This window comes from Mytilus edulis, chromosome 9 (assembly GCF_963676685.1).
Source record: "Mytilus edulis chromosome 9, xbMytEdul2.2, whole genome shotgun sequence".
NCBI lineage: Eukaryota > Metazoa > Mollusca > Bivalvia > Mytilida > Mytilidae > Mytilus > Mytilus edulis.
In genome coordinates, this window is record NC_092352.1 from 24292870 (window position 1) to 24311738 (window position 18869).

At 32.4% G+C, this 18869-nt stretch overlaps 1 protein-coding gene across 1 annotated transcript; it reads right to left on the reverse strand.

Annotated features, from left to right (window-relative positions):
• Positions 1-10295: 10295 nt before the first annotated feature.
• LOC139489883 (myb/SANT-like DNA-binding domain-containing protein 4) lies at positions 10296-10802 on the reverse strand. Its single transcript, XM_071276727.1, has one exon. It carries the CDS (start codon positions 10800-10802, stop codon positions 10296-10298), a length of 507 nt encoding a protein of 168 aa, XP_071132828.1.
• Between the last annotated feature and the right edge of the window lie 8067 nt (positions 10803-18869).

An 18869-nucleotide genomic window follows, 5' to 3' on the forward strand; every position in this document is an offset into this window, starting at 1 on the left:
TTTAATGACATAATGTCTTATTGTCAGTACTAAAAGATTATAACATCTGAATCATCGGTAACAACATTTAAGAGGAATTAGAATTTTTAAGCAAGTAAACGTCAAAAAGAAAATAAGACAAAAGAAAAAATAATGGTACATATGCTTTAATTGGTCATTTAAGGTCATTGTAGAAGCGGAAATACCAGCATTTAAAAGCATTACAAACTTATTATCTTTATTTCAAATGGATTTTTAATGTACATAAAATGCAATCCCGTAAATATGGCAACATATAGATTCTACACAACTTTAGAAAACTCCTTCGAGATATGATTCTTCGCTGTAACACGAGAAATTGACAATACATTACTTTTGAAGTAATTATAAATCCATCTAAATCACAGAATGGGTGAGATCAAGCATACAAGTCGGTACATCCCTTTTCAATCCTGGACGGATATTGTGTATCGATTCTCATTCCATAAAATATTTAAAAATACCGATGATTAAGTCAAAATAAGTATGTCTCTGGTTTAACGACCAAATAAAAACTTTTGTCGGGCATAACGAAGTAAAAATTATACCATGCAACTCAAATTATTCATGAAAAAACCAGAATTATATTGTGTAGTCTTTAACAATTAATCGTATACAATGATATGTACTGTTTTACAAAGATAACAATACCACCTCCTCAATTTTTAAGTTTTAGTTTGAATTCTTAAATTCAGTGTTTCTGTCACGTAGTGTTGTCATTTTAGCAATATTTTTTAAACATTGCCATATAAGCGGGCGGTTTGGCTAGCCATCAAACCAGCAACATGCAAATGACCAATGTTCAACCTACCATTTTTTCTTAATTTCGACTGCACCAAGGTAGGAATATGGCAGTTGTTATCAAATAGTTTGTTTCTATGGTTGTTTGTTTTGTTGCACTTTGAACAGTGTTTCTGATGTTCCTTTAGTTTCCTCTTATAGTTGATGTGTTTCCTTCAGTTTTAGTTTGTATACCGGATTCATGTTCTCTCAAACGTTTCATGATACTACTGTTGCCTTTATCAAATATAAAATCACTTTTATCATGCAATCCCTTCAACAACCCACCATGTTAACTGAAAAAGATACATCACTAAAAATATTGAAATAATAGGTAAACTACTGACGACACTGCCATTAACATTTTATAAATGGAAATTTATCAAAGATAACAAGCTTGTAATTTTGTAATGCTCTTCAGCTTCGTTATTTAATTGGTCTTAACAAAAATTATTCGAGCTGCCGAGTCTTTTGTAGACTCTTTTGGCGTTTTAAATTTTAAACCAGCTCTTCTGTCGTTCTTAATTTTAAACAAGCTCTTCTGGCGTTCATAATTTTAAACCAGCTCTTCTGATGTTCTTAATTTTAAGCAAGCTCTTCTGGCGTTCTTAATTTACACCAGCTCTTCTGGCGTTCTTAATTTTACACCAGCTCTTCTGATGTTCTTAATTTTAAACCAGCTCTTCTGCCGTTCTTAATTTTAAACCAGCTCTTCTGGCGTTCTTAATTTTAAACCAGCTCTTCTGCCGTTTTTAATTTTAAACAAGCTCCTCTGGCGTTCTTAATTTTAAACCAGCTCTTCTGATGTTCTTAATTTTAAGTAAGCTCTTCTGGCGTTCTTAATTTTACACCAGCTCTTCTGATGTTCTTAATTTTAAACCAGCTCTTCTGGCGTTCTTAATTTTAAACCAGCTCTTCTGCCGTTCTTAATTTTAAGCAAGCTCTTCTGGCGTTCTTAATTTTAAACCAGCTCTTCTGACGTTCTTAATTTTAAACCAGCTCTTCTGACGTTCTTAATTTTAAACCAGCTCTTCTGACGTTCTTAATTTTAAACCAGCTCTTCTGACGTTCTTAATTTTAAACCAGCTCTTCTGACGTTCTTAATTTTAAACCAGCTCTTCTGACGTTGTTAATTTTACACCAGCTCTTCTGGGGTTCTTAACTTTACACCAGCTCTTCTGGCGTTCTTAATTTTAAACCAGCTCTTCTGGCGTTCTTAATTTTAAGCAAGCTCTTCTGGCGTTCTTAATTTTAAGCAAGCTCTTCTGACGTTCTTAATTTTAAACCAGCTCTTCTGACGTTCTTAATTTTAAACCAGCTCTTCTGGCGTTCTTAATTTTAAACCAGCTCTTTTGACGTTGTTAATTTTAAACCAGCTCTTGTGACGTTGTTAATTTTACACCATCTCTTCTGACGTTCTTAATTTTAAACCAGGTCTTCTGGCGTTCTTAATTTTAAGTAAGCTCTTCTGGCGTTCTTAATTTTACACCAGCTCTTCTGATGTTCTTAATTTTAAACCAGCTCTTCTGGCGTTCTTAATTTTAAACCAGCTCTTCTGGCGTTCTTAATTTTAAACCAGCTCTTCTGTCGTTCTTAATTTTAAGCAAGCTCTTCTGGCGTTCTTAATTTTACACCAGCTCTTCTGACGTTCTTAATTTTAAACCAGCTCTTCTGACGTTCTTAATTTTAAACCAGCTCTTCTGACGTTGTTAATTTTACACCAGCTCTTCTGGGGTTCTTAACTTTACACCAGCTCTTCTGGCGTTCTTAATTCTAAACCAGCTCTTCTGGCGTTCTTAATTTTAAGCAAGCTCTTCTGGCGTTCTTAATTTTACACCATCTCTTCTGACGTTCTTAAATTTAAACCAGCTCTTCTGGCGTTCTTAATTTTAAGTAAGCTCTTCTGGCGTTCTTAATTTTACACCAGCTCTTCTGATGTTCTTAATTTTAAACCAGCTCTTCTGGCGTTCTTAATTTTAAACCAGCTCTTCTGGCGTTCTTAATTTTAAACCAGCTCTTCTGCCGTTCTTAATTTTAAGCAAGCTCTTCTGGCGTTCTTAATTTTACACCAGCTCTTCTGACGTTCTTAATTTTAAACCAGCTCTTCTGCCGTTTTTAATTTTAAGCAAGCTCTTCTGGCGTTCTTAATTTTAAGCAAGCTCTTCTGACGTTCTTAATTTTAAACCAGCTCTTCTGACGTTCTTAATTTTAAACCAGCTCTTCTGGCGTTCTTAATTTTAAACCAGCTCTTTTGACGTTGTTAATTTTAAACCAGCTCTTGTGACGTTGTTAATTTTAAACCAGCTCTTCTGACGTTCTTAATTTTAAACCAGCTCTTCTGGCATACTAGATTTAAAAAAAAGACTCTACTACGTATTAAATTTTGAACCAGGTATCTATGGTGTATTTGTTGTACGCCAGAGGTCCTTCATCCACAATCTACAATAGACTCATCAGTGACCAAAACTACACTATACTTTAACCAGATTTTAACCTAATTAATTCGCACGAAACAACCATAAAATTAAACAATTTCGGATAATTCAATATCCAAAACCATTACTTAAAAGTAAGAATTAACACTTTAATGACGCTGAAGTCAGTTAAACGACATATTTATACGTTCCATCCCATAAGAGAGTGCTATAAATCTAGTATTTCAATCATTTGAAAATTACATCACAAGAAATCAGATGTCTTTGTAGAAAATATTTGAAGGAAAACATTAAATTGATTGTTTTCTTTGACAAAAAAGTACTATTTAAAATTTGATGCGATGCATTTTGTAATAGTTATTTATTTTGTACTTGTTTTTTTGTTTTTGTCACGACATTGTCAGTTTGTTCTCGACTTATGAGTTTGAATATCCCTTTGGTAATCGTAAGCCTCTCCTTTTTAAAGTTAAACTTTTTATGCTAGCTTAAAATATTGTGCTGACACGTTTTTAAAGGAGGTAAAATACATAATTATATTTGAAAGGGTTGTTTGTAAACAGCTTATCGCTTTGATATATACGGTATACATGGCTTTAAATGAGAGACGAAATCTACCACAGGGACTTGCAAAGTCATGTCAGTCGAAAATACACTGTAAACGCCATGTCTACAAAACACCAACAGACAAACAACATATTAACACAAATCACAACATAGAAAACGTAAAGGGGAACTAGCAACAAGATATATAAAACTTAAAATATGATTTTTTTTTCAATCATTAATGAAAGTGAGATTGTGAAGAACTTATTCGCGTTTATCAGCCAATATGGTTCAATTTTGTCAAAATAAGCTAAGAAACATTGATGACCAATTATCCACGTACAAATGCTACATTTGCAAGACTTCATATAATCTGGAAGTCCAACCAGTACATTTTAAGAACCAAACTGCAAATATACCACAGCAATGTTAAATCTGTCCTACTGTATGGTTCAGAAACTTGGCGTATCTAAGTTAGTGAACTTCAAAAGGAAGTTGTATTCCATACTAACGGCCTTAGAAAGATAAACAGAATATTCTGGCCAAATAAGATCAGCAACAAAAGCATTTTGGAGAAATTGAATGCTAAGAGTATAACAGCAGAAATAGACGATTTAGATGGTTAGGTTATGTATTGAGAATGCCACAACACCGCACACGCAAAACAGCTTTATATTGGACACCACCAGGAATAAGGAAAGTAGAGAGACCTAGAATCACCTGGCGAAGAACTGTTACAGTTGAATTGGAAGCTATGGGTTACACTTAGGGCCAAGCCCAGTACATGGCTAAGGACAGAGAGATGTGGAGGCAGTTCGTTGTGGCCTTATGTCCCACTGTGGATGAAGAGGAAAAGTAAAGTAAGTAGACTTAAATACACACGAAACAATGCTACATATTTTCAAGTCTAATGACCATGCCCTGTAAATTGTTTATTTTAGACATTTTATATTTTTGATAAATGTTTTACATGGTTATAAATCAAATATAAGAATTAAAGTCAAATTGGTTAACATGAATCTGACCGTTATATTGCCCCCTTAAAAACTTCGCAACACGAACCCCACCAAAAACTTGTAAATTTTAAAAAGATTATTTTAAAACTGTATCAACCAATATCGATTAATGTTTTTTTCTATATACTCCTGCTCAGTAGAAGAGGTATACTGTATTTCCCTTGCCTGTCCATCTGTCCGATCCATGAGAATTTTCCGTAGGAAATCAAAATCAGAGATTCATGAAATTTTCCATCCGGCCAGAAGTGAAAAATTAGATACTGTGTTATTTTCACATTTATTGCTTATAAAATTCTATTCTATCATGAATATTCTTAAACTTTTATACTTTAAAAGAGGCGGATTACAAAAATTTCAGGATCCGCCACTGTTAACACGTGTTATCGGTAGATATGCGTCCAAGGCCATCACCATCTCCTGTTTACCGATAACTTATAGCGGGAATAGAGAACAGTAACTGTAGATGTGTTTGAGCTTTTGTAATTTGTTAAGCAACTTTCCGTTTTGAATTTTCTTGGAGAGGTTTTTGTAATTCTACTTTTTTTCAGTTAGACGTGTTCTTTTCAATTTTTTACATCACTGGGTCGATACCTCTGCTGGTGGACTATCAGTCCCCGAGGGTATTATCAGCTCAGTAGTCAGTGCTTCGGTACTGACATGATTTAACAAACTTTACTAAAATTGTCGAAATTATTAAGAAACCGAGGTTTCGGAGTCTCAGGCAAAGTTGGCTTTAGATGAATTTGGCTGTTTATTTTAGGTATTTTTGACATATAGCTCTTCAACGGTTTCGGTACTTATACAGCTTCGGATTTCAAATGTTTGGCTTTGAGCGTTCCTGATGAAGGTAAATCCAGAAAAGAGCTTCGGACGCAAAAAATTATTTAACGTGATTTTTTCAATTTTTTTTCGATATATGGTATCATTTTTTACATCTACCTGCCCTGGTATAATGTAGGTTTATTTAATCTAATCAATGTTTAAATATTTGTGTGAATGATTAAATTCAAATCGGCCCCATTATTATTTGTTTGATATGACATCAAAAATTTCATTTCATAGATTGAAACTGCGTGGAAGGTATATTTGATAGTTTGCTCTAAAGCATTTAGTTTAGAGTTGTGCGATATACTTGTTTCCGCTTCCTTCGCTGATGCAACCATTAGGTATATGAAAAACTTGTATTTTCTCGGTTAAATTAAGTACTGATCGATAGAACTACATTTAAATTGTCCTTACTTTTTCCATTGCAGTACATTACACTGATGCTATTTGCGTTTATTACTTGGATTATATTTTGCATTTTACGTGTGAAGAATACATAGTTAATTATGGATTCTAGTTTCTCATTGCTGATACAATCTAAGCAGAACATAAAAATATATGTGACACGACAAAGTAAAGTACTTCCTGTGTTTTTTCCAAAGAAAACAGCGATTCATTCGTGCATTGTTAGCAAATTTTTGAAGTTAGTGACTGGATCGACGTTATCATACTGTTTTCCTAAGTCTAACTAAAATTCGGAAATAAAGATAAAAGATAAAAGATAACATTGGTGGACACAATCATTCGCCTCTCATCATTTTACCTATATATCTTTTTATAAAATGGAATAAAATCAAAGAGACATTTTGATAAGAAAATGGAATAACCAATATACTACATTTCAATGCAAATTCTACATAAAATCTCTACGCATAATAGCTATAGACTTATGAAAAACCCCTCTTTAAACTATTTCTAGTAATTAGGCGAGTAAGTAAGGGGTAAATGTTATTAGGAGTCAGAAATATATGTAAATGATAACAGATCTAATCACCAGCTTTGTGAGCTCTTTGGACGACTTTACACATGCAAACTAATTCTATTTCCAACCAATTTATAAACATTACCGAGCCATACACATACGCACACACACACACACACGTGTACGACATTATTTCAGTTCTGCATATATCTTAGGAAATATGGTCAACGTAAGAACAAATATCGTGTTACATAATAATTTCATAATAATGAAAAAATCAACGATATAAGATATGCTCTTTGAAAGTGACATCATCAGAATTGTTGAATTTTAGATTTGCAACATTTTAATACTGTCTCATTTAGGTAAAGTTCTCATAGTTTACTGATTATGGATACTTCAGAATCATATATTGAACGGCATCATAGACTAGAAGTACAGCTGTTTGCTCATTCAAATCATTCAAAGTAAACTTATTGTGCTGCAAATTGTACGAACAAGTTGAATGCAACAAAGGTACAACTAACTACCTGTAATGTACTATAAGAAAAATGAATGTTAAATTACTATAATCATTTTAATCTGAATTGCGCACTTCCAGACGCTCCTGAAGTGGGAAGTTTTGTCTCATCTGTCTTTAGTTATGTCTGGAGAAGAATTAGATTGAAACACCATACTGGAAAATCTTATAGGCATAGATTATATAGTTAGAGGGTCTAATTGAGGGAGGAGTTTTAAAATAAAATGTATTACTGTGGTGATTAAAAAAAGCCCTTAGATTTTGAACTATAATATTAAAAAGAATAGAAGCTTTTGTAGTGGTTTTACCATAAGATAACTTTATAATAAATGTGTGCAAGAAAAAGTACATTGTATTATGTGCTACCGATTTAGTACAGCTAATGGCCACATTAATTTGCTAGTTTAATCTAAACGCTGCGTATATATATATATATCATGAAACTACCGGCATGTTAGTAAACCACGGCGGTCCAATTTTATAGTGTTGTCATTTAAAAAATAAACAAAGTGCCTTTAAATTGAAATTGCAAAAAATGAAATCCAACTTGTCCAACATAAATATTCAGTCTCAAACATTAAACCTTTCTTTGAATCTCATCATTAGATTTATATATTCCTGTATGAGACGTTCAACCCTTAATGTGCCATCAGCCAATCTACAAATCAAACTCCTGGCATTGGTGTATCGTGCATTGTCAAAATTGTATACCGCTAAAGAGTAATAACATCGTTGTCTATATAACGGAATTAGATACGACTGTCATACAATTGAAAGGCTTTATTAGCTTGCTTTAAACCCAGCTTGAATCCACCATTTTCTACATAATACAATGCCTGTACCAAGTCAGGAATATGCCATTTGTTATCCAATCGTTTGATGTGTTTGAGCTTTTGGTTTTGCCATTTGGTTAGGGTCTTTTCTTTTTGAATTTTCCTCGGAGTTCAGTATTTTTGTGATTTTACTTTTTTGTATACAAGAACCATATAGTTTGGTACCCAAGGTTATGAGTTTCAGGTTACAATGTGTAATCTATTTTTTTCTTGTAACAAACCAAGGACATCATTTCTAAAATAATAAACATTCACCATATTCGATTATTGTTTTAAATATAGCAGCTGGGGAAATGACTTTTGTTACATTTTCACTTCGCCAACTTTAAGTAGTAGAACATTTAGAAATCAATATAAGTTCATGAAGCACATTACATATGTTATTGTGATAATTACAAAGTTACAACCGAGTACATATGTTTAAATCGTCTTTAATTTGTTTGCCAACTAAAATACAACCCATTGAAATTGCTTAAGAAGATATTTTTTTACAAATACGTCCATACATTCGATTGAAGCGAACATTTCTTCTCTTTCGAACAAAAATAAAAGACCGTGTCGACTGCTTCCATCAAACCACCAGTCATGTTTCTTAAGTTGAAAAACTTATCATATTTTTTAGGTTTTAAATCTTATTACTTTTAAAGTTTTATAATTTGTACAAAAAAGATGATTTTAAGTTGACTTTAATGTTTTTTGCTGTTTAAGGGACCTTTCTAAGTTATGTTGCTTGTAAGAGAGTTTTGATCGTAAACAGATTTCAGGCATCTTTCACTAAATTCCGTTGTCATGTCTACCACAGAGTATATGGAGCGATAGTGGGAGACCCGTACATATCTACCAACAAGCTTGGAAGACCGTAACATTTATATCAGGAAAAATCGTCAATAGATTGATGTGACTCTTATATGGTAGCCAAACTGGCAATTCAAGAAGTCCAAGTAAGACACTCAACCCAAAAGTCTATAATTTATACTGGCACAGTGGCACAGTGGCTGAGAAGCTAGTTTCTGCTATCGAATCAGACAATTTTCTCAAGAAAGCCCGTTATAAATGAATAATAATATTACTGTGAATATGTTATAAAATCAATACCCATGATATTGTGAAAGTAACAAGTGAAGAACAATACAAAGTTTTTTGACATTCCAACAATCAGCACCTCAATTCCGAACGTTTGTGAAAGCACAGATTTGAATAGTATAACTATACAAATCCTTGGCGAAAGTGGTCGACTGTGGCCATCTAGACGACACTAGTGCAAACTCCGAGGACTGCGATCTTTTAAACTTCTTATACGCACCGCACCGTCAATAAACCGATGGCACTCTCTGTCCTTGCCTCAAGTATTATCAACAACGTTTTCGTCAGTACAGATACAGATAAATATTCTCCTCTATAGTGTTCTAAACGTACCCTTTTCATCGTATCTAAATGAATATCCTAGCATTGCGGGTTTTTGTTAGCTATGACTCATCATCCACGAAGCTCATTGGTATTCTTGAAAATTGCATTGAAATTGTAGATGTGACCAAGTATAAAAAACGATGTTTGCAACGATACTGGTAAATGATTTATACGAATACGTTGATATTATATCGTGTTGAAAGGCAATTATTTCTGAATCAACACTATAAATAACCTTCGTCAGTTTCAATCTTCTTTTATCATCAACCTTTTTTGTGGGGTTCGTGTTGCTCAGTCTTTTCTTTTCTTTTTTGTTTGTTTACTGTTCGTCTTTTCTTTTCTTTTTTGTATGTTTACTGTTCGTTTTTTCTTTTCTTTTTTGTATGTTTACTGTTCGTGTTTTCTTTTCTTTTTTGTATGTTTACTGTTCGTCTTTTCTTTTCTTTTTTTGTATGTTTACTGTTGTTCGTCTTTTCTTTTCTTTTTTGTCTGTTTACTGTTCGTCTTTTCTTTTCTTTTTTGTATGTTTACTGTTCGTCTTTTCTTTTCTTTTTTGTATGTTTACTGTTCGTCTTTTCTTATCTTTTTTGTATTTTTACTGTTCGTCTTTTCTTTTCTTTTTTTTTGTATGTTTACTGTTCGTCTTTTCTTTTCTTTTTTGTCTGTTTACTGTTCGTCTTTTCTTTTCTTTTTTGTATGTTTACTGTTCGTCTTTTCTTTTCTTTTTTGTCTGTATATCGATCGTCAATTCGTCGTTTTTCTTTTGCCATGACTTTGTCTATCATTTCTCTGACCCATGTTTTCGACTTATGATTTTGAATATGCTTTTTGTATCTTACGGCTATCTTTTTGTATCTTACGCCTCTCTTTTTGTATCTTACGCCTCTCTTTTTGAATCTTACGCCTCTCTTTTTGTATCTTACGCCTCTCTTTTTGTATCTTACGCCTCTCTTTTTGTATCTTACGCCTCTCTTTTTGTATCTTACGCCTCTCTGTTTATATCTTACGCCTCTCTGTTTGTATCTTACGCCTCTCTTTTTGTATCTGACGCCTCTCTTTTTGTATCTTACGCCTCTCTTTTTGTATCTTACGCCTCTCTTTTTGTATCTTACGCCTCTCTGTTTGTATCTTACGCCTCTCTTTTTGTATCTGACGCTTCTCTTTTTGTATCTTACGCCTCTCTGTTTGTATCTTACGCCTCTCTTTTTGTATCTTACGCCTCTCTTTTTGTATCTTACGCCTCTCTGTTTGTATCTTACGCCTCTCTTTTTGTATCTGACGCTTCTCTTTTTGTATCTTACGCCTCTCTGTTTGTATCTTACGCCTCTCTTTTTGTATCTGACGCCTCTCTTTTTGTATCTTACGCCTCTCTTTTTGTATCTTACGCCTCTCTTTTTGTATCTTACGCCTCTCTTTTTGTATCTTACGCCTCTCTTTTTGTATCTTACGCCTCTCTTTTTCGAGTACTGAATGTTGAAAAGACCTTAATGTTGACGTGAACATATCATAAGATTTTCTGTTGACTTTTGTAGCGTCATCTTCCAATTGTAATCTACATGTTCATCATGTCCTTTCATGTTTACATAATATTCTCCTCATGTACAACCTATCTTTTTAGTGCAACTGACGAGTATAAATGTAATATAGAAATTAATTCATAAAGACAAAATCCTAATCAAGTATTAATAGAGTGGAATTTGCAGCATTTGAGCAGCAACATTAAAGTAAAGAATCGATTGATTAGCGTAAAAAATATTTTTTTCAATTTAACGCTTATTTCATACAAAGGAAATTTTGCTTATTTTATACAAAGTAAATGTTATTGATTTTACCGATTTCTCTTCGTTAACATATATGACGATAGACTTGTTCCTTTAAAAACTCTGGAATTTAACGTTTGCCTACGTTTGCCTATTATTTTTAAGTTGTTAAAACAACTCCTATTAAAATCCTAAGTTGGCTTTTACATGATATCTTTTTTTATTAATAAAACAAATAATGCTCATTTATATTTTATCGACAGTTCGTGTCAATTGTGCTTCTGTTAGAATGCAGAAACATTTCTTGAATAAACACAGAAAAGATATTTTTTTTGGTTGAAGATGTTTGCTTAAAAGGTCTATAATTAATTTAGAATTAATGGTTTGGGGAATTCTGTGCTTTTGAATGTTTGCTTTTCATTTCAATTTAACCCTGGTAATATGTTGAAAGTACGGTATACAATATATCAACCGAATGAGGGTTTTTTTAAGAGAAGAAAAGAAACAAACAAAAACAAAGCTTGTTTCGAGTTACTGTCGACATCTTTTGAACAATTTTATGAAAAAACTAGAATCAAATTGATTGTAAGCCCAGAAGGGTAAAGATTACGTTAATGTATCAGTGGGAAGTAAAATTCAATATTGCATTGTCAATAAAGCATTTGTTGTAGTTGATTCAACTACAATTCTGGACAATGGGAGATAACTCCAATTTTTAAAGATAACTTTAACAATGATATCATTTATATTTTTAGAACAGATATTATATTCCTGCACTTTGCAAAAGTAATGTTATTTTCATGACAGGTATCACATCGTTTTATGACTTGAATATCTGAGAAAATATTACATTGATAAATTTCTGGAAATGTCCATGGATATGTTGTATAGAATGATATAATCAATACACTATATGTAGTAAATAAAAAAGGTAGTGATTTGGAAATGAAGTCAGAAACGTGTGGTTTTGATTGCATTTCATGCAATCTTTACCCAAAACTGGATTTAATATGTTCGAATGTCCTATATCATGTTTGATTTCTGATTTGACGCCGTGTCAGGAAGATGACCTTTAATTAGGCATGACTGCTGTATATGTTAGACGAAACCAAATCGTATTGTAAATTGTTACGGTCAGTTATTGGACTAGCACGTCCAGAGGTCTGTTTATGGTATAGGACAGGTCAAAGTAATAGCAGAAATAACTCTCGATAGATAGTGTTGTGGAATCCATCATCTGTATAACATTGTTTGTGTATGATACAATATTCTATAATCAATAAGGACAAGTTCTCTGTTATCTGTATAGTTTTCCAATAGAATAGCATTTATTAGGTGCCCACGAGAGAGATGGTGGAATTAATATATTTAAAAGGAATATCATCACATCACATAAGACTGCCATGTGCAAGCTAACATTAATTTAACTTGTTGATTTAAAGCTGTCTTGGAGCAACGGGTTAATTTGTTGATGACAGAGACATGTAATGTATATTTGTCCCTGGCGATGTGAAAATTGGTGATGAATACAAATAAAAGATAATTGAATTACTAATGTAACACTTATCAATTCAAAGTTTTAAAAAGTTTTGAAATTTTAGATTTTTGGAATTTTGATCAAAGTTTCAAAATATCAAAATTTCAAATTGTGTTAAAGTTTTGAAATTTTGAAATTTTAACCAAATTATTAAAATATCAAAATTCTAAATATCGTTTATAAATTTGATATTTTAGAAACTTGATCAAACTTTTAAAATACTAAACCTAATGTGCAATTTTGATTATTTCACTTTTTGAAAGTTTAATTTTTTAAATGTTTGCTTAAAATATCAAAAATATAAAGGGGCGACAAGAGGGGTACCTGTAATCACTGCTCTGATAAGAACTATTCTTAGTTATAAATAGATAGCATGAAATATATCAAATCATTCTTAATAACAAAATAAATAATGAAAAGAAGAAGTCGGGTTTTTTTTTATGAAACATATTAGACATCACATGGGATAACAGTATCCTGAAATTTTAAGGTTGTGCATCTATCAAAAAAAAATATAATTAAACCTATTTAAACCGGAATCGACTACGTTGATTTGAATCTCTTATATAAGGTTAGCGTTTGAGATAAATAATTCAAAGCTGTTTTGTGTTCCCAGTGCCCAACATTTAGAAGTATCAGTGAAAAATGACCAACTCGCAGTAAACCATGTAGTATAATTCGCCTTTTTGACGTTCCTGATGAAGGTAGATCCAGAAAAAGCGCCTCGGTGGGCTGGCATACAACTTAAAACGTTTTCCTTTCTTGTTTATCGATTGCATGATGATAATATATTGCCTTTTATGATGTATTTCAGTTCCAAGAAATGATACGGAAGGAATACTTAAATATAGCGTCGCAATAAAAGTTGTGCTAGGCGTATTTCAGCGGGCCCCTAGAGAAAAAAGTGTACTGGTTCAGCGATTATAGACGTAATACTAAACTCCGAAACATAACAATGAACTAAAATCAAAATCATACAAGACTTAGAAGGACAGAGGCTCCTGGATTGGTACAGGCGAACAAATGCGGCGGGGTTTAACATGTTTCGTGAGATCACAACCCTCCCCTATACCTCTAGCCAATAAAGAATAAAAAAAAACACAGTAATACGAACAGTAAAACGCACTTCAATAGGAAATACAAGTGCTATGTCAGAATAGGAAACAAACTAAGAAACTAATTAACATGCATGACAATGATAATAAAATGACAAAGGACTACTATACATAAGGCTAGCAGTTACTGTCATACGCCAGCTCCAGACCTCAATTAAACTAATTGAAAGGTTTTATATGTCCTCATTATGCACACTCTCTCCCTGTTGCATTTATTGCTAATTTGTTCCAGAACATTCATGAAATATTTGTCACTGGCAACAACAAAAAATCGATAATTTAAAATAGGTTGTTTACATACAAATTACGAAGAAACGTAAGATTCAACTTCCGAGGACAAAGTTGCCCTTATAGATGGATTTAAATATGTTTTAACTTCACTTTGGTCAAACACCTCTTTAATTGTTTCGTTCTTATTTTGCTTGAATTTCAAATTTCAGTTTCAGCGTTCCATATGTGAATTCTTTACTTCAAATTCTGCGTTTAACATTGTACTGGTTTTTCGAGAGTGACATTGGTGTACGGCCAAAAATGGAAAAAATCCATCATGCAGCTGGCAGTGTGGCTTCTCTTTGCACGCCCCATTCTGACTGGGTGTACATGTGAACGTTTAGTTTGCTAAAAGTCGATTGTCGTACGATAACTTCAAATATAAATACCCAAATAACAAAATGCAAATACGGGACAGTAATATCCTTTAATACAAAAAAATCTATTCCTTTTGTTTACTATAATAAAACAGTGGTTGATTTAGAACCTATAATGGAGCTACGTGTATGATAACCAGTCCAAACGTTGTCTTTAAGGTAGCAACCATGTAACTTTAAAAGTGGGATGAGGTTGTGTTGTCGAAGCGCTAACAATTTTATTAAGTTTTTCATCGCCATTAATCAACTTGTCTGGTTCAAAATTTAACACTAAAAGGCATGGATAATTTTCTTTTGTCCTCTTCTGGCACAGAATATTATATCATCGAATTAGGGATCAGAATATTTTAATGTATCATTATCGAAGCCCCTAGTGGTAGTATCAAGTAAAAAACAGGGACTATCTAAATGTTGGTTCCCCAGACGATTACCATTTATCGCTGATAAAAACTTTTGAACACAGTTTTCAACTTTCAAAATGCCGACACCTACAACTGGATAGATGGGTGCTTAATGTAGTACAGCGGCAACTATTACATAAACATGAATGCAAGTTGGGTGCTTAATGTAGTACAGCGGTAATTATTACATAAATATGAATGCTCGTGAAAATAATGTTTATGGTATACGTTTATATATGATATGAAAGGTTTCAACTTTTACAAAACCAGAGCTATACGTTGGATTTAAAAGTTTACTTTATTTGGCCTTTTCAATTTTATTTGACTTTATTTGCCTTTTTAACTTTATTTGGTTCGAGTGTCAATGATAAGTCTTTTGTAAACGAAACGCGCGTCTGGCGCGAAAAAACCGGCAAAATTTATATTCCGGTATCCATCTATGATGAGTTTTTGTAGATACCTTGTAACAGTATCTTGGCTCCAATTTGCTGATATTGGATCCTATTTCCGTCTTAATTAAAGCGAAAAAAAATTATATTAAAAACCTCCCATACTGTGGACTAGCACAACCTTAAACCATGCATTCAGTATCATGAAGCGCTTTTCTTGATCGACCTCCTTACGGAACGCTTAAAGCTGAATATTTAGGGCAAACAACTTACAAAGAACAGATAAAAACGTTTAAGATGATCTTTCATTCTGTACATGAAATGATATATTCTTTAGCCAACATGATTGCAGAAAGTAAGAAGTCGTAAAGCAAAACAGAAAAAAAATGAAATCAAAAGAGATAATACATCGTGTATTGGGCCTTTTTATGGCTTAGAGTTTAGTAGAAAATGTATATACATGCTCAACATAACCATACTATTTGAACTACTGCGAGTTGTTCAGTTTTTACTGTTACTCCTATTTCTCCTAAAATATGGGTGCTAGAAAAACCAACAGGTAAAATGGTCAATATCAGCGCCGTACGTCTGGTTTTTAAATAATTATCTTCTTTTAAGAAATATTAATTTTGTCATCCAATTTTTCACCGCTTTCAACTGTCCGTTTTATTTCATACATAAACTTTTAAGTATCAGTATGTTTTTAATTCATATTGTTTCGTTTCGTTCCGCTTTTATTTCGTTTCGCTTTTTCAGGTATCCCTCTTATTGCCCCTTTTCTATTTTGATATTTTAAGCAAACATTTAAAAAATCAAACTTTCAAAAAGTGAAATAATCAAAATTGCGCGTTAGGTTTAGTATTTTAAAAGTTTGGTCAAATTTCTAAACTATCAAATTTATAAACGATATTTAGAATTTTGATATTTTAATAATTTGGTTAAAATTTCAAAATTTCAAAACTTTAACACAATTTGAAATTTTGATATTTTAAAACTTTGATCAAAATTCCAAAAATCTAAAATTTCAAAACTTTTTAAAACTTTGAATTGATAAGTGTTACACGGACCAATTCATAGTATGCAAGAATTTCATATATTGATAAAAAAAAATTATGCATGAAATAGACACAAGCACGACCCCATACGTACACTAATTCAAGAATATAACATTCAGTTATCTTTAATCTTTCTAGACCTCAATCAGATTCAAAACATTACTTGTACATTTATTTTTCTTTTAAATTGTGCTGTATTATACTTGGTAATTTGGATGCGCAGTTTTGTTTTGTTGAAATTATGCAAAGTACAGTGAATTTTTTTAATAAAAAAGTGTTTGAAGTTGAAAGCATTGTTGAAAAGGACAACATTTAAGTATCGTTTAGACTTGAAAGAACGTAACACTGTTGCAGTGGAATTCAGAGATAATGAAATCATGTCAGAGGAAAACAAAGATATTTGTTATAAGCGGGGTTTTTTTTGTTTTTTTTTTGTTTTGTATTCTATATTTTATTTATGAATCACTCTGTAACACACAATGCACTAAGCGGTAGCGCTTCAGACTGAATTGCGCGGAAGGTTGACATTTAAAGAGTATTGTAAATAATTGCTAAAAGCGGCTTATTAGTATTATCACCGGAACTAACATTTGTCACTTTCAACGTTCTTCGGACAATAACCCCGAAATCTTTAAGTTACCAGGATAAGCAAAAACATTTTTCGTACGCTGTAAATGTGTTTACAGTGAATTACGACTAATTAGAAACTATGACTTCAAATGTCAGTGAAATGTCATCTATGATCTAGTAATTAGTATCACACAAGAATTCCCTACTGAACAATTTTGTGCTAAGTTTATGTCAAATTACTTAGTATATTGGCAATAGGGATTACGTTTTAACGCGTTTTTAGCAATAACTAGAACTAGTTGCTTTTTAAACGAGGCAATCTACTTTGTCCCATATTAAACCACATTCTTTCGGTACAACATATTTCTACATATAAAATCATAGTATCAAAACAAAAGCAATGATGTTTAGTAGAAACAACCAATTATAGTTAAACTATATTTGAGTTTTTCATTGTCTTCTTGGTTTACTTTGCTCTATTCGTTCTCTTACTCATGTATATATAGAATCATTCGAACCGACATATACAGAAACTCGTCTGCAGATGCGAGCACCTGCGTGGTGTGCATAAATAAGCAGTCATATATCCGATCTGATTGCATCATGAGCGCTTTGTTAACTTTCTATTCTTTTCAAATTATTCAAAATCTCCAAATATATATTCCAAGGAATGCCGATTAAGACGATGAGGATCTTGAACTCAGATCAGCTTAGTTGGATTATAGATCGATTTATATATGCAACACTTATATGTCGGCATTTTTTGTTTATCATCTTTTGTATTTATTATCTTATTTCTTCAAGGTTTAATTGTTTCTCTGTTCAATCTTTATCCATTGTGTACGAAGTCATGCAGTCAATGATAAAAATTAGCCCTTTTTGAGAAGTATACCAGAAATCAAATATATTGCATGACATGTACGTTGTCAATAGAAAAATAAGTTTGTCATGTGACACAGACATCTTCTTAAGTAAACTTTTAGATTGCCGATTGAAGTAATGTAGTGAAACTATCTTTATAGAACTTTCCAATTTAAACAATGTTTATTATCTGTTTCTATAAAGTTCGTTCATCCAATTGCCATATAATCAAAAGATAGTTCCACAAATACTCCTGTAAGGTTTTTCTAAAAGGACGTACTATCGATAATATCAGAATGATCGTTTTGTCACGTGGAGTTAGTCAAAGGTATCAATATCATTAATGAAAAAAGGAGTTAGTTCCTGCAGGACTTTGTTATGTGAATTTGCTCTTAGTTTATTTGACATCTCATCACACTATGACACAAACTATTGCTGACATTTAAGCCAGACTCGATAATTGACATCGTGAACAATATTTTTTCACCTTGTATAATCTCAGAGGAACTAATATATTTTGTCTTAAAATACAAAAAATGATGTCCCTGGTGATTATGCTGCAGCAATATAACAAGCTAAAACGATTACATTTTGTCTAGTTTGACGAATGTCATCGTAAGTTACTGGAAATATAATATTTTAAGGAGAACGATAACACGCCTATGTATTACCGGCTATCTATACACTGGACACAATAGCCTCTATGATCTATGTTCTCGACTGCTATTGAAAACAATTGCACTATCGTGTACAGCCCAGATTGTTGTCTGTGTTTCCGATTTCTATTGCAACACAATGGAATTTGCAGTCGTGTATAGCAGATTTTGACATTACATCCGCCGTAGTGATCGCCAGTTATAGTGTTACATTTTTTTTTTATAGAAAGGAGCAATATAAAATGGGCGATATGTGATTGTGATATGCCGAATGTAGTAATCTGCTAGAATACACTGTCAAGAGAGAAACAATAAAACATTTACAATAGTTCTTGCGTCACCAAATTTATTTATAGTAACCTTCTATAAACATTTCAATGTGCAGAATGAAAGTGCTCTTAGGCCGACATGTTAGTCTTATTTGTATTATCTTATATCGTGACTAACGATCTTTAGAAATGTAATTAGCGATGACTGGTTAGTTTTATGGTGTTCTTCCGTAAATAGCTTCGTTTTTAGAACAAAATACATTTAATTATCTTATTAGTAGAAATTAATTCTTCAGATTTAAAACAGTTT